Here is a 24,444-nt window from a genome sequence, read left to right on the forward strand (position 1 = left end):
GGACTCATGGATATTTATTTTATACTTTGGGTTATAATCGAATAGCACATTGTTTATTCTGTTACTCAAATTGTTCCAACTTTGGCCATTAGGAATTCCTTTATTTTAGCTTCTTGTGTCCCTTCGATATGACCTTTCCCTTTTAATTTTCAATTTTTTTAAAAAAATACCTCCCACTTTCTGGTCCTGAAAGGTGTTCCCTGGCTCTGGATTCAGTCATTTCTCCAATGAGCACTGGTTGCCTTTATTGGAGAGCTGTGCTTAGAAATCAAGGTTTGAGTCTGGGAATGCTCCTTGCTACTGGGGTCTCATGGTTTTCTCTTGGGGAATAGAACTAGGGTAATGAATGTGTCTGGGTTACCCAGGTGGCGCTAGTGGTTAAAGAATCTGCCTAGCAGTGCAGGAGATGTAAGAGATGTGGGTTTGATCCCTGGGTTGGGAAGATCCCCTGGAGCAGGGCATGGCAACCCATTCCAGTATTCTTGCCTGGGAAATCCCAAGGACAGAGGAGCCTGGTAGGCCACAGACCATGGGCTTGCAAAGAGTTGGACACAACTGAAGTGACTTAGCATGCACACATGCACAATGAATTTATCTAGAGTAAAATACGTTTATAAAATTAAAAAAAAAAAAAAACGTATTCTGTATACTGTTTCCTATGCAGTGTATACATACATATCAATAATTGTTTCTGTGTTTATCCTCTGTGTATATTAAGAAAACATGTTCATACTGCTATCTCTGACTTTCATCCAGTACCACAGGGCAGGGTTCATTCTAGCCTTTCCTTCTTGCTTGTTTCTAACTCTCCTCCTGACCAGTGAGAGCCTGGCCCTCATCACCCTCCATTACTTGTTTAACCTCAGTGTACATGCAAAGTGATTTTATAATTCCCACTCTGCCCATCCAAAGCAAGTTTATAACTAGAGCACAGTGTTGACATACAGTTGTTTTTGTATATATATTTTTACAGCTTCCAATCGAATGACTTTTTTCTACTTTTACTTAGGTCAGCTTTCCTGCCACCATCCCCACAGACACTTCAGTGTGGTTATGTCATATGTGTGTAATTCAGTTACAAGCAAATCGCTTGTCACAGTCTGCATTCCATGTTGGAGTCCTCTGACATTCTGGCTGATTTTTAAAAACTATGTTCAGTTTATATACATTCAAGTTCATTCTTTGTACATTTCTGTGGGTTTTGACAGATGAATGAATGATGCATCCATCACCCAAAGTCCTACAGAATAGTCCCATCACCCTAAAACTTCTCCTGCCTCTGTTTTGTAGGCAGTCACTTCCACTCTCGATCAGTGACGTGTGGTATGCCCCTATAGTCTTGGCGTCTACAGAATGTCGTTTGAATGGAGTCGTATAGTATGTAGGCTTTTGAATCTGGATTCTTTCATTTGGCAAAATGCATTCAAGATTCATTTATGTTGTTGTGTGAATTGATAATGTGGTCCTTCTTACCACTGAATAGTACTCCATTGTTTGGACGTACCATAGTTTGTTTATCCGTTTCCCTGTTGAAGAGCTTCTTGGTTGCCTTCAGGTTTAGTGATTAAGAATAAAAATGCTAAGCCTGTTTGTGTACAGGTTTTTGTGTGAACATAAGTTTTTAATTCTCTTGGGTAAGTGTCCAGGGTATGATAGCTGGGTTTTATGGTAAGTCTGTGTGTAACTTTATAAGAGCTTGCCAGATTGTCTTTCAGAGTAGCAGTACCATTTTTCAGTTCCACCAGCAATGAAGGATGATGGCATCACATCCTCCTCCTCTTCCTGCTGTTCTGCATCCTTGTGTGCATGCGCTTCAGTTGTGTTTGACTCTTTGCAACCCCATGGACTGTAGCCCTCCAGGCTCCTCTGTCCATGAGATTTTCTAGCCAAGAATACTGGATTAGATTGCCATGCCCTCCTCCAGGAGATCTTCCCAACCCAGGGATCGAATCCACGTCTTATGTCTCCTGCATTGGCAGGTGGGTTCTTTGCCACTGGTGCCACCAGGGAAGCCTTGGCAACATGTTATTGTCTGTTTTTAGATTTTAACCATTTTAATATGTGCGTAGTGGTGTCTCATTGTGGTTTTAATTTGCATTTTCCGAACGAGAAATGTTGAGCACTTTGTGTGTGTGTGGGTTTTTTTTTTGCCATCCCTCTCTTTTCCTTGAAGATCTTAGGATTTTTTTTTTTTTTTTGCCCATTTTAATATTAGATTTTTTTAAATTTGTGTTTTTTATACAGTTGATCCTCGAACAAGGTGGCATTTAGGGGGACTGATTGTGCAGTCAAAACGTCCGAGTATAATTTTACAGTCAGCCCTCTACAGCTGAGATTCCTTCTCTGCACCTGTGGATTCTACCAGCTGGGGATCATGTGGTACTATAGTATTTATGACTGAAAAACACTTGAGTGTGAGAAGACCTGCACAGTTTAAATAGGTGGTGTTCAAGGGTCAGCTGTGTATTTTGGATGCAAATTCTTTATCAGATATATGATAGGCAAGTATCTTCTTCTGACTTGTCTTTATCTTTTGCAGAGAATTTTTAAATTTGATGAAATTCTTTTTATCAGTATTTTCTTTCGTGCATCATGCTTTAATGTTGTAGCCCATTAATCCTTAATATTTGGAAAGCACTGTGAGCCAGAGACCAAGGGTGTGGTCCTTATAAGTGTTCCTGTCCCTTCTCTGGGGATAGGCTGCCGTTTTCTCCGCTTTTCCTTTGACTCCTGTTCCTTTTCCCCAGCTCTGGTTGGTAAACACTAAGGTCAGGACGCTGTGGTTTTGAAATGCTTCTCCCTTTGGATTAAGTTTCTTATTTTGTAAACCTCCATCCTGTTTCCCCACTGTGGAAGGGCTCCCCTGGAACACTGTTTTGAAGTCCTTTCTCTCTTCCCTGCAGATTTAGCCTTTTGCTCTGTTTGGAAGATGAGGGGAAGGAATTTAGCTGTGTCTGCTGCTTCCCTCCCCCCTCAGCCACCACCACACTGGAGAGCTTTCTCTAGTCTTCCCTGGGAGAACCTGATTGGTTTCCAGGAGGAAGAGCCAGCAAGAGTAGGAGCTTCCCCATGACTGTGACACCCCCCCACCCCGGAACTTCATACTATCAATTTGCCCACACTTGACCTCTCAGTTCAGTTCAGTTCAGTTGCTCGGTTGTGTCCGACTCTTTGCGACCCCGTGGACTGCAGCACACCAGGCTTCCCTGTCCATCACCAACTCCCAGAGCTTGCTCAAACTCTTGTCCATTGAGTCGGTGACTTGACCTCTGCTCCTGCTGCTGCTAAGTCGCTTCAGTCGTGTTTGACTCTGCACAACCCCATAGACGGCAGCCCACCAGGCTCTCCCATCCCTGGGATTCTCCAAGCAAGAACACTGGAGTGGGTTGCCATTTCCTTCTCCAATGCATGAAAGTGAAAAGTGAAAGGGAAGTCGCTCAGTCATGTCCGACTCTTTGCGACCCCATGTACTGCAGCCTACCAGGCCCCTCCGTCCATGGGATTTTCCAGGCAAGAGTACTGGAGTGGGGTGCCACTGCCTTCTCCGGACTTGACCTCTAGCAAGTCATTAAACATTTAATCTTCCTTAGGGCTTCTGCCTGAGGTAAGCAAATATACTGGTTCTACACCTCCCTGAAGGCACCTCTCTCTCCAGACTTTATTATGGGACTATTTGCCCTATGACCTCTTGTGTCTGACTGAGTTCATCAAAAGCTGTTAATTTGCAGTCTCTTCACCCTTTTTTCTTGTTAGAAGGTCAGGAGGTGCATCTTTTCAGCCTCAACATCTCTGAGCTGAAACCAAGTAATAGTTTTAAAAGATTGTCTCTGATATTAGACGGTAATTTATGTTGTTGTTCAGTGAAACTTCTTTTTTTTTTTGACTGGCAATTCTGACTTGGTTTAAGTAAAAAAGAAATTTAGTGTGGAGAGAGATGAAAGTTTATTAATACTTGTATGTAGCAGGTTGTATAATATGAAAACTTTTATCTGTATTACTTTAAAATTTAGAATGATGTAGGTATCTGAAAGCTACAACTTCTTTAGTCTATCATCTGTTTTTTCGTATGAGTAAGGGTTTAATCAAGGAAGCAGAACCACTGAGTACTGAAGGGGAGCAAAACACGCCCCCCCAAGATGTGCCACTTGCCTCACTCAGTGTGGTGTGTGAGGCCCTGCTTGTTGTGGTTTAGTCGCTCAGCCGTGTCTGACTGTTTGTGACCCCATGGACTATAGCCCACCAGGCTCCTCTGTCCATGGGATTTCCCAGGCAAAAATACTGGAGTGGGTTGCCATTGCCTTCACCAGGGGATCTTCCCAACCCAAGGATCTAACCTGAGTCTCCCATTGGCAGATGGATTCTTTACCACTGAACTGCCTGGGAAGCCTGGGTGAGGCCCTAAGAACTTCTGTATAGGCATGTTCTTTCCTACTACTGAATATGATCCTGTAATCTCATTTTATTATCTGGCCTTAAAGCACTTTTTCTGCCTACTTTCCTGTCATTTTCTCAATCAGCCTTCATTCCACTCCTGTTAAACATCTTAATATTTCCAGATATTCATTGTTCATGTTTTAGCATGTGCTACTCTCCAGGATTTTCTCTCCTTTTTTTCTTAGGGTACATCAAGGTCCAGCTCAAATATCATTGTTTTTTCTTTTTTTCAAGTTGTTGGTAGCTACTATAGTCAGAATTACTTGCCCTCTTATTCATCTTTGATTTCCAAGTACCTAACATATTGCTTGGTATACAGTAATAAAGGTTTAAGAGTATTTCATAGGCTAAGAAATTCTAGGACTGGGTTCTAATCAATTCACTAAGTTTACTCAAAAATTAGAGATTTAAGAGGTATATATTGTTTGCTTTGGAGTTGTTTATCTACACTGTGTAAATAACTTCAGGACACTTTGTCAGATGTACCAAGTTGTCCATTTGATTAGCTGCTCTTAACATTGTGTGAAAGATTTGCATTTAATGTGTGTTTTGATGTTGACTTGTGACAAAAACTTAGTGAATTTTATCCTAAAGTTATTCTTTTGTTTACACAGAAAATGTCTAATCACACAGATGCAGCAGCAGAAGTCCTGTTGGAAAGAAAAGGTTGTGCAGGAGTGATAACACTAAACAGACCAAGGTTTCTGAATACACTGACTCTTAATATGATTCGGCAGATTTACCCACAGCTAAAGGTTTGTCATTTTCTTAAAGCAATCATATGGATCCTTTTAAAAGTGTGTCTTTATAGAACTTTCCTAGTGTTCTCTCCCACAGAATCACTTGAGTGTATGGGCGCAGTGCCCAAGCCTCATTACTTCTGGAGTCCTCAGTTCTTTCCTCAGTGGTTGTCCTGGAACATCCCTAGTAACAGGGAGTTCGTTGCTGCGTAAGACATTCTCTTCCATGTTTACATGGCTCCAAGTTCTGGTGGCTCAGACGGTAAAGAATCCACCTGCAATGCGGAAGACCTGGGTTCAATCCCTCGGTTAGGAAGATCCCCTGGAGGAGGGCATGGCCACCCACTCCAGTATTCTTGCCTGGAGAATCCCCATGGACAGAGGAGCCTGGCTGGTTACACTCCATGGGGTCGCAAAGAGTCAGATATGACTGAGCAACTAAGCACACACAAGTTTCTTCTTACATTCTGCCCCTCTTTTGACCAGTAATATTGGCTCTGCCTCTTGGGTCATGAGTATACACGTCTAGTCTGCTTCTACATGATGGCTTTTTTGGTTGGAAGATGACTGTTTTTGAAGTGCTTGTCATCCTTTTCTTGGAGAAGGCCTTAAGCTTTCCTATTCTAAGAAAACTGCATGGTGTAGTGGAAAAACATGACTTAGTCACACTACTTGGGTTTAAAATTTGGATTTCTATTTATTAACTGTATAGATTGGGAATGTTATTCTCTCTGTGTTCCATTTTCCTCAGCTGTGAATCAGGGATGGTAATTCATAGAATTGTAAAGATGAAGTGAAATAGAATACCAGATACACTTGGTCACTTAGGGGTTAAAGATGAGTTCTCCCCTGCTCACCAGTTCCTCAATTCTTCATTTGATGAGTCTCTTCCATTCTGCTTTATCTGTTTGGGCCACCTTATAATATGTACTTAAGTGTGATACAAAGGAATAAACCCGGTGTTCCAGGTTAAAGTGGAAGAAAAGTAGAAACTTCCATGTTAGAATACCCTATTTCTATTAATGTAATCTAGTATGCATTAACCTGTTGGACAGCCACATCTTCCCAGGTACATCTCTTCTTTATTCATGTATATTTTTATTATCTAGTGTAGAATTCATGGAGCCCTGGTTAATTCTTCTGACTGTGGTAAACTAATTTTTTATTTAGTCCATTGTTCTAGCCTTTCAGTTTCTATTGGCTCTTGATTCTTTCATCCTACTTATTTATTAGCTGTCATTACCAACCCCAAAACATTTCCAGATTTGACCAGGAGAAGTGTTTCCACTCTGTTATTTACAAATTTGTCAGTAGGACAGAGCCTTTATCACCACAGTAGAAAGGTTACTGCTCTATTTATCTGCAGTCTCTGGGGTGATTTGTTTATCAGATTTATAAGCTTATGTAACATAATATTATTAGGGCCATATTTTTTCCACCTTGGTATCAAAGTTATCATTATCAAATTTGGATCACAAAATGTACTCATTTAGCAACTTTGGAATGGCCTCTAATTTATGTCAGAAAAGAAAGTGAAGTTAGAATCTATTCTTCTGGATATGCTTTATAAAGCTTATGCTTTTCATCTATCCATATATGTCTGTATATACACATATATGTTTAGTGTGTATGGATATATATCATTCATGAGTTTTTTTTTTTAATTTATTTTTTTATTGAAGGATAATTGCTTTACAGAATTTTGTGGCTTTCTGTCAAACCTCAACATGAATCAGCCATAGGTCATGAGTTTGTGTTTATAATATGCTTATACCATCTTCTTTTACATTTGACTAGAATTGGGAACAAGATCCGGAAACTTTCCTGATCATCATAAAGGGAGCTGGTGAAAAGGCTTTCTGTGCTGGAGGTGATATCAGAGGTAAAAACATTTTTTCCTTTCACCCAAATACTTTATTTCCCCTGAATTATCGTGAACAAAATGTCTAGTTTATGGTATGTGAATTCACTTTTTATTTTCGAATAGCTGTTATTAAGCAACTCAGTTTATCACAGGCACGCATGCACGCATGCTCAGTCGCTCAGTTGTGTCTGACTCTTGGTGAACCCACGGACTGTAGCTCACAAGGGTCCTCTCTCCATGGGATTCTCCAGGTAAGAATACTGGATTGGATTGCCATGCCTTCCTCCAGGGGATCTTCCCACTCCAGGGACTGAACCCACATCTCCTGCATTGGAAGGCAGATTCTTTACCACTGAGCCACCTGGGAAGCCCTTTCTTTAGGCAGTTTACCAGAAATGCTTCCTGGTTGTAACTCAGCTTCCTCTCCCTAAACACACATAGGCTTGACAATCTGGCTATGTTGAGTACTTGCCATTCTCCAGATATAATTTACTTTACATATATCTGTGACTTTGTCTGTGCTTTCCCACTGTTCATGGTCCCAAAGCAAGAATGCACTTAATTCTAGTATTTATCCTGTTTATATTATCAATGTTTTATGTATTTAAATACACATGTTGAGATAGACAAAAAGGTTAATTTTCCTTATATTGCTAATTATTTAGGTCAATCTGTACACATTTAACAATTAAAGACAAAAGAGAGAAGAAATGTTACTACCACTGGTTGTCAGTATTTTATATATACTGAAAACTTCACATTTTGAGTTTTGTTTCTTATGGAGTTTGTAGGTTCCTGGGGTTTTTTGTGTGTATGTTTTATTTTTTGTATTTGACTTTTTGTATTGTGTTAAGATGATGTTAGGGTTATTCTGTTTACTAAATTTATAATTGTATGTAAACCATTACATTTGGAATAGAAAGAAACAAGCTTGATTCAGGACATAATTTCAAGTATCTATTAAAGTAACTGAAGCTTAAAATCTCTCTTTAAAATTTTCAGCTACTTAGACTGTTTTAAAAAAATTTATTTTTGGCTGTGCTGGGTCTGTCTGGTAGGCTTTCTCTAGGTGCGGTGAGCAGGGGCTACTCTCTAGTTGTGGTGCCTGGGCTTCTTCTTGCGGTGGCTTCTCTTGTTGCAGAGCATGAGCGCCAGGGCATGTGGGCTTCAGTAGTTGGTGCACATGGGCTCAGAAACTGTGGTTCTTGGGCTCTAGAGTGCAGTCTCAGTAGTTGTGGCGTACTGGCTTAGTTGTCTTGCCGCACATGGGATCTTCCCAGACCAGAGATCAAACTGATGTCCTTTGCATAGTGAAAGTGTTAGTTGCTCAGTCATGTCTGACTCTTTGTGACCCTATGGACTGTAGCCCATCAGCCTCTGTCCTTATAATTCTCCAGGCAAGAATACTGGAGTGGGTAGCCATTCCCTTCTCCAGGGGATCTTCCTGACTCAGGGATAGAATCCAGGTCTCTCCTACACTGTAGGCGGATTCTTTACTGTCTGAGCCATCAGAGAAGCCCTAAACTGACTTGTTAACTGAATTGTTTTTGACCTTATTGTTTTGCCTACAACGGAAATGTTTTTAAAACACTGTCTTTCAGCCTAGAATGAACTTTTGCTCTAGAGTTGGGCCTTTGATCCTGTCAGTTTACAAATGAGCAGAGCCTTGTGTGTTGATTTTAGCATCTTCTATTTTTGCATATGAGTTTTAACTTTATATTGCTGTTTGGAAATACATTTACAAATTCTAGAATTATTCTTATTTACATGTATTAAGTAACAGATTTCAATTCCAAGAAATTTAGTTTCTTTAAATGTCATAGTCCAAAACAGTAAGTGAGGACTCTAAAAAAAATTTTTAAATGATATTACTAAAATGTCATTTAATTTATATGGGACTATTAATAATTGATTAGAATAAGATTAGAAGGCAATCTCAGAATTTCTGAAGTAAAAGAAATTTATTTCACCAGCAATACAATTTGTACTCCTTTTCTTTTAGAGTTGGTAAGAAATGAAAAAAGATAATAGATAAGAGTTTTAGGGATTTTATCAGTGAAAGCCTCAGAATGAGGCCCAATATCAAACCTTTTTTAAAATTTTTATCTTTTTAATTTCACTTTTGATGATTAATTAATTAATTAATTTGGCTGCACTGCATGGCCTGTGGGTAGCTCCCTGACCGGGGATTGAACCTGGGCCACGGCAGTGATCCCTGATTCCTAGTCACTGGACCACCAGAGAGTTCCCAATCTTTTTTTTTTTTTAAAAAAAAAAACAGGAAAAGAAGTCAATATTTGGTTGGAACATTTTGAAGGAAGCTATATCAGTTCTGAAGTTTGTCTAAAAATCTAATAGTCACCAATTTTTATTTAGCTCTTTCCCATAAAAGAAGAAACATGTATATATATTTAGTTTATATTTTAGTAGGTAATTTTCATGGAGAAGGAAATGGCAACCCACTCCTGTATTCTTGCCTGGAGAATCCCAGGGACAGAGGAGCCTGGTGGGCTGCCGTCTATGGGGTCGCACAGAGTCGGACACGACTGAAGTGACTTAGCAGCAGCAGCAGCAGTGGATGTGAACTCTGGATAACAGAAAATTGCCACAGAAATGAAACCATTTGATTTTAATGTCCTTATTTATTAATATCCATGAAAATATAATAAGAATATTACTATCTCATTTACCTCTTGAGCCTCACCTTTTACCATTCTCCTTTAGTCTTTTAAAACTACTTCTTTTTCTTTACTTATTTCTTGATTTTATTCTTTCTTGCCTGTTTGCCTTTGTAGGTACTCCTTTGTCTACTCTGAGCCCCCAACGCCCCCACTGCCATCATTTTCTAGGAAACTCTTACACATTGTTCACATTTGGCTCAGATGTCTCTCTTCTGGAAAGCCTTCTTTTAATCATATCTCTTCTGCTTCCATTCCTATCACATCCCAACGTTAAAGTGGGCATGGCACAGGGAGTATATTTTAATTATCTGTTTTACTAGTCTGAACTCCAGGCACCTGTCTTATAATAGCACTGAAAATAGCGCATGGTACTTACTAGATGCTCAACAAATGTTCCATGAAATGAATATGGAGAAAGTATTTAACTAGTTAGAATATATAGAACTCTATGTGTGCATGCCCACATGTGTACATTTATTTCTTTGTGTGTATACATATAATGTACTTTTTTTTTTTGGCCATGCTGCACAGCTTGTGGGATCTTAGTTCCACCACCAGGGACTGTGCCCCCTGCAGTGGAAGTGTGAGTCCTAACCACTGGACTTCCAGGGAATTCCTATAATGTATTTGTGTTAAGATATGTTGCCAAAGAAAACATGTATCCAGCAAACGTTTATTCAGGTGCTATAGAAAATAGTCAAAATAATATGTATTTGGGACCAATATATAACTTACAATTTATAACACCTTGTAAGTTGTTCTAAATAAGAATTTTTGCCTTGAAGTTTTGATGTTGGACTATGGATCTGGGGCTGACTATAATATTTCTGTGGCTTGGGTGACTTCAGAACCTTAAGAAACCTTTCTAGACTTTCCCTTGGTACTTTCTATCACAGTATCTTAAATTTATCTAACTGTATTGACTGAAAAACACTTTTTCATATTTGTAATCCTTTTTTTTCCTTTTCTCATATTTTAGCACTCTCAGAAGCTAGAAATACAAACCAGAAAATGCTTCAAGATTTATTCCGAGAGGAATATATTCTGAACAACGCCATTGGTATGTGTGCTTTGCTGAGAGCTTTGAAAATGGAATGAAGACAAAAGCTGCATAGAACGAGTTATTAAAGTGTAGTCAACACTCTTTATTTAGTCTTTTATATACTTTTTGACAGAAATGAACTCAATTAGTCTGACTGCTCAGTTCAGTCGCTCAGTCGTGTCCGACTCTTTGCGACCGCGTAGACCGAATCACGCCAGGCTTCCCTGTCCATCACCAACTCCCGGAGCTTACTCAAACTCATGTCCATTGAGTCGGTGATGCCGTCCAACCGTCTTATCCTCTGTCGTCCCCTTCTCCTCCTGCTTTCAATCTTTCCCAGCATCAGGGTCTTTTCCCTGGAGCCAGTTCTTTGCATCAGGTGGTCAAAGTATTGGAGGCTCAGCTTCAGCATCAGTCCGTCCAATGAATATTCAGGGTTGATTTCCTTTCAGATTGACTGGTTTGATCTCCTTGCAGTCCAAGGGACTCTCAAGAGTCTTCTCCAACTCCACAGTTCAAAAGCATCACTTCTTCAGCACTCAGCTTTCTTTATGATCCAACTCTTATATCCGTACATGACTACTGGAAAATCCATAGCTTTGACTAGATGGGCCTTTCTTGGCAAAGTAATTGCAAACAAAACTAGTGGAGGTGATGGAATTCCAGATGAGCTATTTCAGATCCTAAAAGATGATGCTGTTAAAGTGCTGCACTCAATATGCCAGCAAATTTGGAAAACTCAGCAGTAGCCACATGACTGGAAAAGGTCAGTTTTCATTCCAATCTCAAAGACAGGCAATGCCAAAGAATGCTCAAACTACTGTACAAATGCACTCATCTCAGACGCTAGCAAAGTAATGCTAAAAATTCTCCAAGGTAGGCTTCAACGGTATGTGAACTGTGAACTTCCAGATGTTCAAGCTGGATTTAGAAAAGGCAGAGGAACCAGAGATCAAATTGCCAACATCCATTGGATCATAGAAAAAGCAAGAGAGTTCCAGAAAAAACATTGCTTCTGCTTTAATGATTACGCCAAAGCCTTTGACTGTGTAGATCACAACAAACTGGAAAATTCTTCAAGAGATGGGAATACCAGACCACCTTATCTTCCTCCTGAGAAATCTGTATGCAGGTCAAGAAGCAACAGTTAGAACCGGACATGTAACAACAGACTGGTTCCAAATTGGGAAAGGAGTACATCAAGGCTGTATATTGTCACCCTGCTTATTTAACTTCTATGCAGAGTACATCATGAGAAACTCTGGGCTGGAAGAAACACAAGCTGGAATCAAGATTGCTGGGAGAAATATCAATAACCTCAGATATGCAAATGACACCCTCCTTATGGCAGAAAGCAAAAAGGAACCAAAGAGCTTCTTGATGAAAGTGAAAGAGGAGAGTGAAAAAGCTGGCTTAAAACTCAACATCCAAAAAACTAAGATCATGGCATTAGTCCCATCATTTCATAGCAAATAGATGGGTAAACAATGGAAACAGTGAGAGATTTTATTTTGGGGGGTTCAAAAATCACTGCAGTTAGTGACTCTAGCCATGAAATGTCTTTTAATGCTTGCTCCTTGGAAGAAAAGCTATGACCAACCTGGACAGCATATTAAAAAGCAGAGACATTACTTTGCCGACAAAGTCTGACTGCTCATTCCAGAACAATTCACACTTCATTATTAAATGGGCTTCCCTGGTGGCTCAGATGGTGAAGAATCTGCCTGCAATGAAGGAGACCCAGGTTCTGTCCCTAGTTTGGGAAGATCCCCTGGAGAAGGGAATGGCTACCCACTCCAGTATTCTTGGCTGGAGAATTTCATGGACAGAGGAGCCTGGTGGACTACAGTCAGGTTTAACTACTGTTTGCCCTATAATCAATGTGGAATCATGCATTCTGATCATATGGTTGGGTTTCTTGGAAAACAAAAAAATAGGGTCCCAGTTTTCTCTATAAAATGAAGTATCATTTCCTAATTCCTGAGAAACTCTGGGATGAAATTTCTTTATAGTCATCATTCCAGATTTCATTGGAAGTGCAGTAGTAGTTACTTTTATCAAGCATGTGTTTCAAATGTTAAATTACAGTGGATAATATAGTGAATACTTGTATACCCATCCTCAGAATGAATAGACCTCTATATTTTATTTTTGTTTGATGTTTTGAAACTTATTTAAATTAAATAGAATACTATGAATTTTTAAAATTACTGTCCAGTCTACTTCGTTGCTTGCTTCAGTGCCATTTCTTTCTCCAGAAGCTGCCTGATCCCTCCTCAGAAGAAACCATTGTCATTAATTTTTAGCACATCTGATTAGGCTGTACTTTATATTTTTACTACATATTTATGAACAAAAGTAGTATTACTTCATGTTTTTGAAATTTTCATAAGTACTTTCTTACTGCATATGCCAAAAGTTATTTTTTTTTAATAGCATGGAATGTAACTGTTCTATATTACTCAGCTACCCAATATTACTTATCTATTTGACATTAATGGATATTTTAGATTATTTCAAATTTTTATTAATACAGATTGTTACATCCTTATATGTAAATCCTTGGTGCCATGTGCAAAAGTTTCTAGAAATAATAGAAACCAAATGGATGGATCATAATTTATACCTCTTCAATATGTTTCCATATTCCTCTCCAAAGTACAAGACTTTGTTTTCTGCATGTCATTGCTATCATTTGTTTGTTTTTAAACTTTGCATGCTTGATATCTTATTGTGGTTTTAATTTGTGCTTCATTGTAAGTGCATGAGGTAGAAGGTGTTTTATGTTAATCATTTAGATTTTCTTTTCAGTTTCATCCTTTGTTTTTCTTTCTTATGGATTGTCTTTTTCTTAATTGATTTTATAGGTCTTTATGTATTCTGAATTCTCTGCTTTGGTAGATTATGTATGTTATAAACATACTTCTCTCAGTCTGCTACTTTATCTTTTCATATATACAAGTTTTTGTTTGAGATGAAATGTATGCATTCTTTTCCTTTATGATTTGTGTTCTTTTGCACTAAAAAAAAAACAATAACATGGGAGTGTTTAAGATGTTCTTTTATGTCTTCTTTTAATAGTTTGTTTTTTTATACTCTTAAGTCCTTAATGTACTTGGAACTTTTTTGCATGTGACATAATCTAACTTTTATTTTCTTTTTAGAAAACTAGATGTGTAATGTCTTTGACTGAATAGGCCTTGTTATCCTCACTGGTTTTAATGATACTTCTATTATATATCAAGTTCTTCTTTGTGATCAGATCTGTTTCCGGACAACTTTATTCACTGGTCTATTTGTACTTATGATGAAACTATAGTGTCAAAATTATTATAGCTTTAAGATACGTCTCTATGTGGCAGGACAAGTTACCCTTGTTTTCTTTTAGGATTGTCTTGGCTACTCTTGGACTTGATTTTCCAAATGGATCTTAAAATTATTTCGATGTTTAGTAAATTTATGCAGACATCACCATAAACCAGTTTTAGCACATTTTCATCAGGTTGACTTTCATGTCCTTTCATGTTTTGTAATTTTCTCTATAAAGATCTTGTTGATAAAAATATTTTTTTAAGTGTTATTCTTAAATAGCTTATGTTTTGTTACTTGTTACATTTCCTAATTGACTATTCTAGCATATAGAAATATTTTTGATTTTAGTATTTTGTTTTTATAACCAGCAACCCTGCTGAAATTTGTTGTTAGTTCTAAAGATGTTTCTGTAGATTATCTTGGCTTTTCTATATAGGCAATTCTACCCTCTGCACATGACTTTTCCCCATTTCTTTCCAGTCCTTACATTTATGATTTTTCTTGTTATATTTGGTTAGAACCTCTGTTATAATGCTGAATGATTGTAGTGTTGTCTTATTTCTGATGTACGTGGGAAAGCTTTTAAAATTTCATTCTTTAGAATAATCTTTTTGTAGACACTTTTTTACCAAGTTAAAGACATTATTTCTATTCCAAAGTTGTTTGGGGTACTTTTTTGTGTTTGTTCAGTTGCAGTGGTCCAGTACTTGAGCATCCACTTTTTCTGACTTTTTCCTCTTCTCTCCTGGGCAGGAACTTACTGAGTCCCAGTATCAGCAGATAGAGCTTCCTAGCTATGTTTCACAAACCACATAGCTCTTATTACATAAGGCTTTATGTAGGTAGCTCATTGCATGTTCTGTGTAGCCTAGAATTTGTTCCTGACTCAGAACAGATACACACACCGCTCATAATCTTTGGCTGTAGCTTCCACACAGCTATTAACTTTGAGTTTCTTGTATGTTTCTGGCACTTGGGGATTTCCCTTGTTTGGCTTTGAATTTGGATATACATTGAAAAAAATTTTTTTTCTAGAATTTCAGTGTCTTTGAAGTAGCAGTGGGGAAAGGAGGCTGTTTCCCAATTTAACTAAGTGAGCCACTTTTAGTGGAGAGCTCTCATTTCTTTAATAATCTGTAAAATTATACAGATCAGATTCACTTAGAATGTTTCATTCATTCTAAAAATTCTTACCAGTGCTGTCCAACGGTACTTCCTGCAATGATGAAAATATTCTGCTTCTGTGCTGTGTAATATGGCCACTGCTAGTCACACGTGACTAACGAGCACTTGGAATGGGGCTACTTGTGATCAATAAGCCTAATTTTACCATTTTTTAATTGTAATTAATCTAACTACATTTGGCTGTTGGCTGGTCTCTAGTTTGAAAAGAGTTTGGTAAAATATTAATATACAAGAGAAAGCCTTCCAGACATAATTTCTGTACATTATAATGACCTATCTTAATCATTAAGGAATTTGACAAATTTTGGCCTTGAGTCCTGCATCAGTTAGCTTTTAATGCTTTATAACTAAAATATATGCGTCTGTAGCTGAAATGGTGTATTTGTATGTATCTCCACCCCAATATATAGAGACATTAGTTTCCATTGTTTCTAGGGAATTCTAGTTAAAAATTGAGGGCTGTGGACATGCTTGTGTATGTGAAGTTATAACTGTACTTTGGTGGCTCATTTGGCAGGTTGGGAATATTTACAGAATTGCTAGATGGATCAAAACTCAAGTTTTATATTGGTCTTTGGTAAGGAAGTTATAATGGCAACAAACTGTAGTAGAAGTACAGTGATGGATATGTTTATGTTGTGGGTAATTCCCTCTCTCAGAGGAAGGAAAAATGAAAAAGGGAAAGGAGCAGAGTAAAAGTTTGCAGAATTTTTGAGCTGGAAGGAACTTCTGAGGCAAGTCGCATATAATAGATAAGAAAACGGATCTATGTATCATATACGTGATATACACATGTATGATAGGCATATATACATATAGCTTATGTGTGTATATATGTATACAAATGTGTTCATATATGGAAATGCCAGTATATAAGTATAAATAGAGACATCACCTTGCCAACAAAGGCCCGTATAGTCATAGCTATGGTTTTTCCAGTAGTCATGTAGGGATATGAGAGCTGGACCATGAAGAGGGCTGAGAGCTGAAGAATTGATGCTTTCAAACTATTGTGCTGGAAGACTCTTGAGAGTCCCTTGGACAGGAGGAGATCAAACCAGTCCATCCTAAAGGAAGTCAACCCTGAATGTTCATTGGAAGGACTGATGTTGAAGCTGAAGCTCCAATACTTAGGCCACCTGATGTGAAGAGCTGACTCACTGATTCTGGGAAAGATTGAGAGAAGGAGAAGTGGGTGGCAGAGGATGAGATGGTTCAGTTCAGTCGCTCAGTCGTGTCTGACTCTTTGTGACCCCATGGACTGCAACTTGAGAGGCTTCCCAGTCCATCACCAACTCCCAGAGCTTGCTCAAACTCATGTCCATTGAATAGATGATGCCATCCAACCATCTCATCCTCTGTCGTCCCCTTCTTCTCCTGCCTTCCATCTTTCCCAACCTCAGGGTCTTTTCCAAAGAGTCAGTTCTTCACATCAGGTGGCCAAAGTATTGGAGCTTCAGCATCAGTCCTTCCAATGAATGTTCAGGACTGATTTCCTTTCAGATTGACTGGTTTGATATCCTTGCAGTCCAAGGGACTCTCAGTAGTCTTCTCTAACACCACAGTTCAAAAGCATCCATTCTTCAGTGCTCAGCTTTCTTTGGGGTCCAACTCTCACATCCATACACGACTACTGGAAAAACCATAGCTTTGACTAGGCAGACCTTTGTCAGCAAAGTAATGTCTCTGCTTTTTAATATGCTGTCTAGGTTGGTCATAGCTTTTCTTCTAAGAACCAAGCATCTTTTAATTTCATGGATGTAGTCACCATCTGCAGTGATTTTGGAGCCCCCCAAAATAAAGTCTCTCATTGTTTCCCATATTTCCCCATCTATTTGCCATGAAGTGATGGGACCGGATGCCGTGATCTTCGTTTTTTGGATGTTGAGTTTTAAGCCAGCTTTTTCACTCCTCTTTCGCTTTCATCAAAAGGCTCTTTAGTTCCTTTTTGCTTTCTGCCATAAAGGTGGTGTCATCTGCATATCTGAGGTTATTGATATTTCTCCTGGCATCTTGATTCCAGCTTGTGCTTTATCCAGCCCAGCATTTCGTATGATGTTCTCTGCATATAAGTTAAATAAGCAGGGTGACAATATACAGACTTAACATACTCCTTTACCAATTTGGAACCAGTCCGTTTTTCCATATCCAGTTCTAACTGTTGCTTCTTGACCTTCATACAGATTTCTCAGGAGGCAGATAAGGTGGTCTGGTATTCCCATCTCTTGAAGAATTTTCCATAGTTTGTTGTGGTCCACACAGTCAAAGACTCTAGCTTAGTCAGTGAGGTAGAAGTAGATGTTTTTCTGGAACTCTTGGCAACCCACTCCAGTGTTCTTGCCTGGAGAATCCCAGGGACGGGGGAGCCTGGTGGGCTGCCGTCTGTGGGGTCGCACAGAGTTGGACACGACTGAAGCGACTTAGCAGCAGCAGCTTGCTTTTTCAGTGATCCAGCAGATGTTGGCAATTTGATTTCTGGTTCCTCTGCCTTTTCTAAATCCAGCTTGAACATCTAGAAGTTCTTGGTTCATGTATTGTCGAAGCCTAGCTTGGAGAATTTTGAGCATTAATTTGCTAGCATGTGAGATGAGTGCAACTGAGTGCTAGTTTGAACATTCTTTGGCATTGCCTTTCTTTGAGATTGGAATGAAAACTGACCTTTTCCAGTCCTGTGGCCCCTGCTGAGTTTTCCAAGTTTGCTGGCATATTGAGTGCAGCACTTTAACAGCATTATCTTTTAGGACTTGAAATAACTCAGCTGGAATTCCATCACTTCCACTAGCTTTGTTCATAGTGATGCTTCCTAAGGCCCACTTGACCTCACATTCCAGGATGTCTGGCTCTAGATGAGTGATCATACCATCATGGTTATCTGGGTCATGAAAATCTTTTTAGTATAGTTCTTCTGTGTATTCTTGCCACCTCTTCTTAATATCTTCTGCTTCTGTTTGGTCCATACCGTTTCTGTCTTTTACTGTGCCCACCTTTGCGTGAAATGTTCCCTTGGTATCTGTAATTTTCTTGAAGAGATTTCTAGTCTTTCCCATTCTGTTGTTTTCCTCTATTTCTATGCATTGATCACTGAGGAAGGCTTTCTTATCTCTCCTTGCTGTTCTTTGAAACTCTGCATTCAGATGGATGTATCTTTCCTTTTCTCCTTAGCCTTTTGCTTGTCTTCTTTTCTTAGCTATTTGTAAGGCCTCCTCAGACAACCATTTTGCCTTTTTGCATTTCTTTTTCTTGGGGATGGTTTTGATCACAGCCTCCTGTACAATGTCATGAACCTCTCTCCATAGTTCTTCAGGCACTCTGTCTATCAGATCTTATTCCTTGAATCTATTTGTCACTTCCACTGTATAATCCTAAGGGATTTGATTTCAGTCATACCTCAAAGGCCTAGTGGTTTTCCCTACTTTCTTCAATTTAAATCTGAATTTTGCAATAAGGAGTTTATGATCTGAGCCACAGTCAGCTCCCAGTCTTGTTTTTGCTGACTGTTTCTCCATCTTGGCTGCAAAGAATATAATCAGTCTGATTTTGGTAATGATCATCTGGTGCTGTCCATATGTAGAGTTGTCTCTTGTGTATGGAAGAGGGTGTTTGCTATGACCAGTGCGTTCTCTTACAAAACTCTGTTAACCTTTGCCCTGCTTCATTTTGTACTACAAGGCCAAACCTGCCTGCTGCTCCAGGTATCTCTTGACTGCCTGCTTATGCATTCCAGTTCCCTATGATGAATAGGACATCTTTTTTTGGTGTTAGTTCTAGAAGGTCTTGTAGGTCTGCATAGGACTGTTCAGCTTCAGCTTCTTCAGCATTAGTGGTTGGGGCATAGACTTGGATTACTGCTATATCAAATGGGTTGGCTTGGAAACAAACAGAGATCATTCTGTCATTTTTGAGATTTCACCCAAGCACTAAATTTCGGTCTCTTTTGTTGACTATGAGGGCTACTCCATATCTTTTAAGGGATTCTTGCCGATAGTTCATCTTCCAGTGTCATATATTTTTGCCTTTCATACTGTTTTTGGGGTTCTCAAGGCAAGATGACTGAAGTGGTTTGCCATTCCCTTCTTCAGTGGACCACATTTTGTCACTGGAGAGATGGTTAGATAACATCATTAAATCAATGTACATGAGTTTGAGCAAATTCTGGGAGACAGTGAAGGACAGGGAAGCCTGGTGTGCTGCAGTTGATGGGGTTGCTAGAGTTGGACATGACTTAGCGACTGAACAACAATAAGTATTTAATACCAACATATATATTGAATATTGTTGAATTGCCAGTTAATGACAAAGCAGAGACCACAGTTTGGGTCTTCTCACTCTCAGTCCATGCTTTTTCCTGTATGCTGCACTTCTCTTTATATCCAGATGTTTCTTTAGATGCATAAAAAACAAATTATGTTCTTTAAAATACAGCTGTGTTAGATAAACATTCATGGCTTATAAGGGAAACATTGTTTTTCTCAATAGCTGAATTTTATCGGCTTTCATTTGTTTCAAATTGAGGTATTGAGTTATTTAATAACAATGAATAGCTGATTAGGATTGTATATGAATTGATGTTTTAAAAAACATGTTTGTATCATAAGCTGTATATTTAGTCTACTTGATATTGCACAGTTCATGTAACATGTGATTTTTGGAAAAAGCAAATGTATTTTAAACATTGTAACTAATTACAACTCCATTTCTTTTAGATTCTTGCCAGAAACCATACATTGCACTTATTCATGGAATTACAATGGGTGGGGTAAGTAGCCTGCTCACTCTCATTATTGTTATGTGAGTGGTATTAAAAAAAAGTTGATTATTGAACAGAAGTGAGATGATGAATGTAATACAATAGAACTTGTTGAAACAAAATCATATTTGGAGCCTTGCAGGTTTGGGTTGTAATATTTGCTTCACTCAGAAGATTATGTTATATGCTATTTCTGCTTCTTCAATTAGTAAGTTTTTTTAGCTGACAAATGGGCTTCCCTGATAGCTCATTTGGTAAAGAATCTACTTGCAATGCAGGAGACCCCTGTTTGATTCCTGGGTCAGGAAGATATGCTGGAAAAGGGATAGGCTACCCCCTCCACTATTCTTGAGCTTCCCTTGTGGCTCAGCTGGTAAAGAATCCACCTGCAACGTGGGAGACCTGGGTTCGATCCCTGGTTTGGGAAGATCCCTTGGAGAAGGGAAAGGCTACCCACTCCAGAATTCTGGCCTAGAGAATTCCATGGATTGTATAGTCCATGGGGTCGCAAAGAGTGGGACATGACTGAGTAACTTTCACTTCACTTTAGCTGACAAAAATGATTGAGTCTTTTTTCTTATGTAGAGCCATTTTTCTACTTACAAGTGAACTGATTGCTTTCAACAGTTTCATGAAAGAAACTAGAATGTTGAGGTTTTTTTAGACTCTGTATAGGATGTGGTTACCTAAATTATATCTACTGCACAAAATCTCGCCTTAGTGAAAGTGTTTGGATACTTTATAAAGTTCTCTGAAAGTACATTTCTGTCAATTGACAAACTTTTTAATAACACGGATGCAAAATAAATAAGTCTTAGATATCACTGGTCTTGAATAACTTTATAAGGAGTTGGAGAAAACGTGAAATAGTTACAGAAGAACTGTTCAAATGTATGACACTGACAAAGACACACTTTTAAAGTGAGAAGTCACAGTGGGTCTTTGTGGCAGGAAAAGATAGGATTTAAGAAGGTAGTAGGAAGCTGAAGGGTGAAATTTCAGTGTTTGAACTTGTTAAGTGTTTCAAAGATTTTGTCAGTGGGAAAAGTCTCCCTTCTTCTAGGAAAACCACATACTAGATGAGGTCTCTTGGGCACTTGTAATTGCTTAGATTTTTTTAAAAGTTTATTTTTTTGAAGTATAGTTGATTTATACTGTGTTAATTTCTGCTGTACAGCAGAGTGATTTATTTACACTTATATGTACATTCTTTTTCATATTCTTTTCCATTATGGTTTATCACAAGATATTGAGTATGGTTATTGTACTGTACAGTAGAACCTTTTTGTATATCCATTCTGTATGTAATAGTTTGCACCTGCTAATCACAAACTCCCTATCCATTGGAATTGCTTAGATTCTGCACATGATTTTGGAAAAGGGCTTCCATTAGTCCATGTGGTTAGGAACAGGATCAAGGGCAATCTACATCTCTGTTAGTGGCAGGTATTAAGCCTGAGTTGGTTGTGCCTTTTTTTGTCAATAAAGTATTACCATGGGAAAAATGAGAAGTCTCTGAAAGAATTCTGCAGAACAAGGGGAAGGAGCATAATTGGAAGCATGGAAGAAAGAGCCCCCTGTGAATGTGAAAGGAACTAGGAAAAAATGAAAACAAACAAAAACCATTGGGCATACTTAATAACATGTAAAATGATGTGGCTCCAGTAAAATAGGAAAGATAGTCTGTAAGGAGACAACAGGTTCAGACGAAAGGGCAGCAGTTTACACAGGGGAACAGGTCACATAAGGAGGGCTGACTGGAAACTAAAACACAATAGCAGAACCTGACATTCTACTTTGAAGGCCATAGATGAGGAGTCAAATTTAATATTACAGATATGAAGTTGTGTCTGTGGAGGACAAACTTGACAAGCACTCACCAAAAAAGGACAAGGATAAGAATGATGAGACCAAATGTTTTGAGGTAATGAATATGAAAGAAAGATACTGGGAAGCCAACAAAGAAATGATAACTAAAACTCTCACTGTTTGCAGATGACATGATCCTCTACATAGAAAACCCTAAAGACTCCACCAGAAAATTACTAGAGCTAATCAACGAATATAGTAAAGTTGCAGGATATAAAATTAACACACAGAAATCCCTTGCATTCCTATACACTAGCAACGATAAAACAGAAAGAGAAATTAAGGAAACAATTCCATTCACCATTGCAATGAAAAGAATAAAATACTTAGGAATATATCTACCTAAAGAAACAAAAGACCTATATATAGAAAACTATAAAACACTGGTGAAAGAAATCAACGAGGACACAAATAGATGGAGAAATATACCATGTTCATGGATCGGAAGAATCAATATAGTGAAAATGAGTGTACTACCCAAAGCAATCTATAGATTCAGTGCAATCCCTATCAAGCTACCAACTGTATTTTTCAGAGAACTAGAACAAATAATTTCACAATTTGTATGGAAATACAAAAAACCTCGAATAGCCAAAGCAATCTTGAGAAAGAAGAATGGAACTGGAGGAATCAACTTGCCTGACTTCAGGTTCTACTACAAAGCCACAGTCATCAAGACAATATGGTACTGGCACAAACACAGAAATATAGATCAATGGAACCAAATAGAAAGCCCAGAGATAAATCCACACACCTATGGACACCTTATCTTTGACAAAGGAGGCAAGAATATACAATGGAGAAAAGACAATCTCTAACGAGTGGTGCTGGGAAAACTGGTCAACCACTTGTAAAAGAATGAAACTAGAACACTTTCTAACACCATACACAGAAACAAACTCACAATGGAATAAAGATCTAAACGTAAGACCAGAAACTATAAAACTCCTAGTTGAAAACATAGGCAAAACACTCTCCGACATAAACCACAGCAGGATCCTCTATGACCCACCTCCCAGAATATTGGAAATAAAAGCAAAAATAAACAAATGGGACCTAATTAAACTTAAAAGCTTTTGCACAACAAAGGAAACTATAAGCAAGGTGAAAAGACAGCCTTCAGAATGGGAGAAAATAATAGCAAATGAAGCAACTGACAAAGAATTAATCTCAAAAATATACAAGCAACCCTTGCAGCTCAATTCCAGAAAAATAAACGTCCCAATCAAAAAATGGGCCAAGGAACTAAACAGACATTTCTCCAAAGAAGACATACAGATGGCTAACAAACACATGAAAAGATGCTCAACATCATTCATTATTAGAGAAATGCAAATCAAAACCACAATGAGGACCATTTCACGCCAGTCAGAATGACTGCTATCCAAAAATCTGCAAGCAGTAAATGCTGGAGAGGGTGTGGAGAAAAGGGAACCCTCTTACACTGTTGGTGGGAATGCAAACTAATACAGCCACTATGGAGAACCACAGTGGAGATTCCTTAAAAAACTGGAAACAGAACTGCCATATGACCCAGCAATCCCACTACTGGAAATACACACCAAGGAAACCAGAATTGAAAGAGACACATGTACCCCAATGTTCATTGCAGCACTGTTTATAATAGCCAGGACATGGAAGCAGCCTAGATGTCCATCATGAGACTAATGGATAAGGAAGCTATGGTACATATACACAATGGAATATTACTCAGCTATTAAAAAGAATGCATTTGAATCAGTTCTAATGAGGTGGATGAAACTGGAGCCTATAGAGTGAAGTAAGCCAGAAAGAAAAACACCAATACAGTATACTAACGCATATATATGGAATTTATAAAGATGGTAATGATAACCCTATATGCGAGACAGCAAAAAGAGACACAGGTATAGAACAGTCTTTTGGACTCTGTGGAGAGGGCGAGGGCGGGATGATTTGGGAGAATGGCATTGAAACATGTATATTATAATATGTGAAACGAATTGCCAGTGTAGGTTTAATGCATGAGTCAGGGTGCTTGGAGCTCGTGCACTGGGATGACCCAGAGGGATGGGATGAGGAGGGAGGTGGGAGGGAGGGTCAGGATGGGGAACACATGTACACCCATGTTGGATTCATGTCAATGTATGGCAAAACCAATACAATATTGTAAAGTAATTTGCCTCCAATTAAAGAAATTTATACTAAAAAAAAGAAAGGCCAAAAGAAAACAAATTCTAAGGTGGTAGAATAAAACCCAATTGCTTTATAAATGTAAATTTACTAAATTAAAAAAAAATGAATTATAAGAAAACTTGAACAGTCCAAAAGATGGCGCCATAGAGCTTGATTTTTATTTTTTTCTTTTTAGTATAGGGAAAAAAATTTTTTTTTCACTAAGGAAAATGACAGTTTTACAGTCTCTTGATGTTTACCATGAAGAGTAGAAGGGATGCACTATGTAGAGGGGATGACTAAATTCTGTTATGTTTCAGCTTTCAGAAATTCAAATGTTTATTTGATATTTTAATATGCAGTAAAATAAAATGTTTCTGAGTGGTTTTCCATTTGGTTAATCAAAACTATGTAAG

At 38.4% G+C, this 24,444-nt stretch overlaps 1 protein-coding gene across 17 annotated transcripts in view; it reads left to right on the top strand.

The window, feature by feature from the left end:
- HIBCH (3-hydroxyisobutyryl-CoA hydrolase) overlaps positions 1–24,444 on the top strand; it is a 119,083-nt gene that overhangs the window by 39,621 nt on the left and 55,018 nt on the right. For 11 of the 17 annotated variants that reach the window (XM_081579297.1, XM_081579289.1, XM_081579288.1 and 8 more), the window contains 4 exons: positions 5,049–5,189; positions 6,972–7,056; positions 10,699–10,779; positions 19,962–20,014. In XM_081579297.1, the coding sequence (XP_081435423.1) occupies positions 5,052–5,189; positions 6,972–7,056; positions 10,699–10,779; positions 19,962–20,014 (357 nt within the window). In that variant the 5' untranslated portion in view covers positions 5,049–5,051. Of the gene's footprint in view, positions 1–2,244; positions 2,502–5,048; positions 5,190–6,971; positions 7,057–10,698; positions 10,786–19,961; positions 20,015–24,444 lie in introns of all 17 variants that reach the window. The other 6 variants (XM_081579295.1, XM_081579283.1, XM_081579285.1 and 3 more) reach the window with 2 other exon arrangements.

The sequence above is a fragment of the Giraffa tippelskirchi genome, chromosome 3 (genome assembly GCF_054371585.1).
Source record: "Giraffa tippelskirchi isolate mGirTip1 chromosome 3, T2T-mGirTip1v1.2.pri, whole genome shotgun sequence".
NCBI classification, from domain to species: domain Eukaryota; kingdom Metazoa; phylum Chordata; class Mammalia; order Artiodactyla; family Giraffidae; genus Giraffa; species Giraffa tippelskirchi.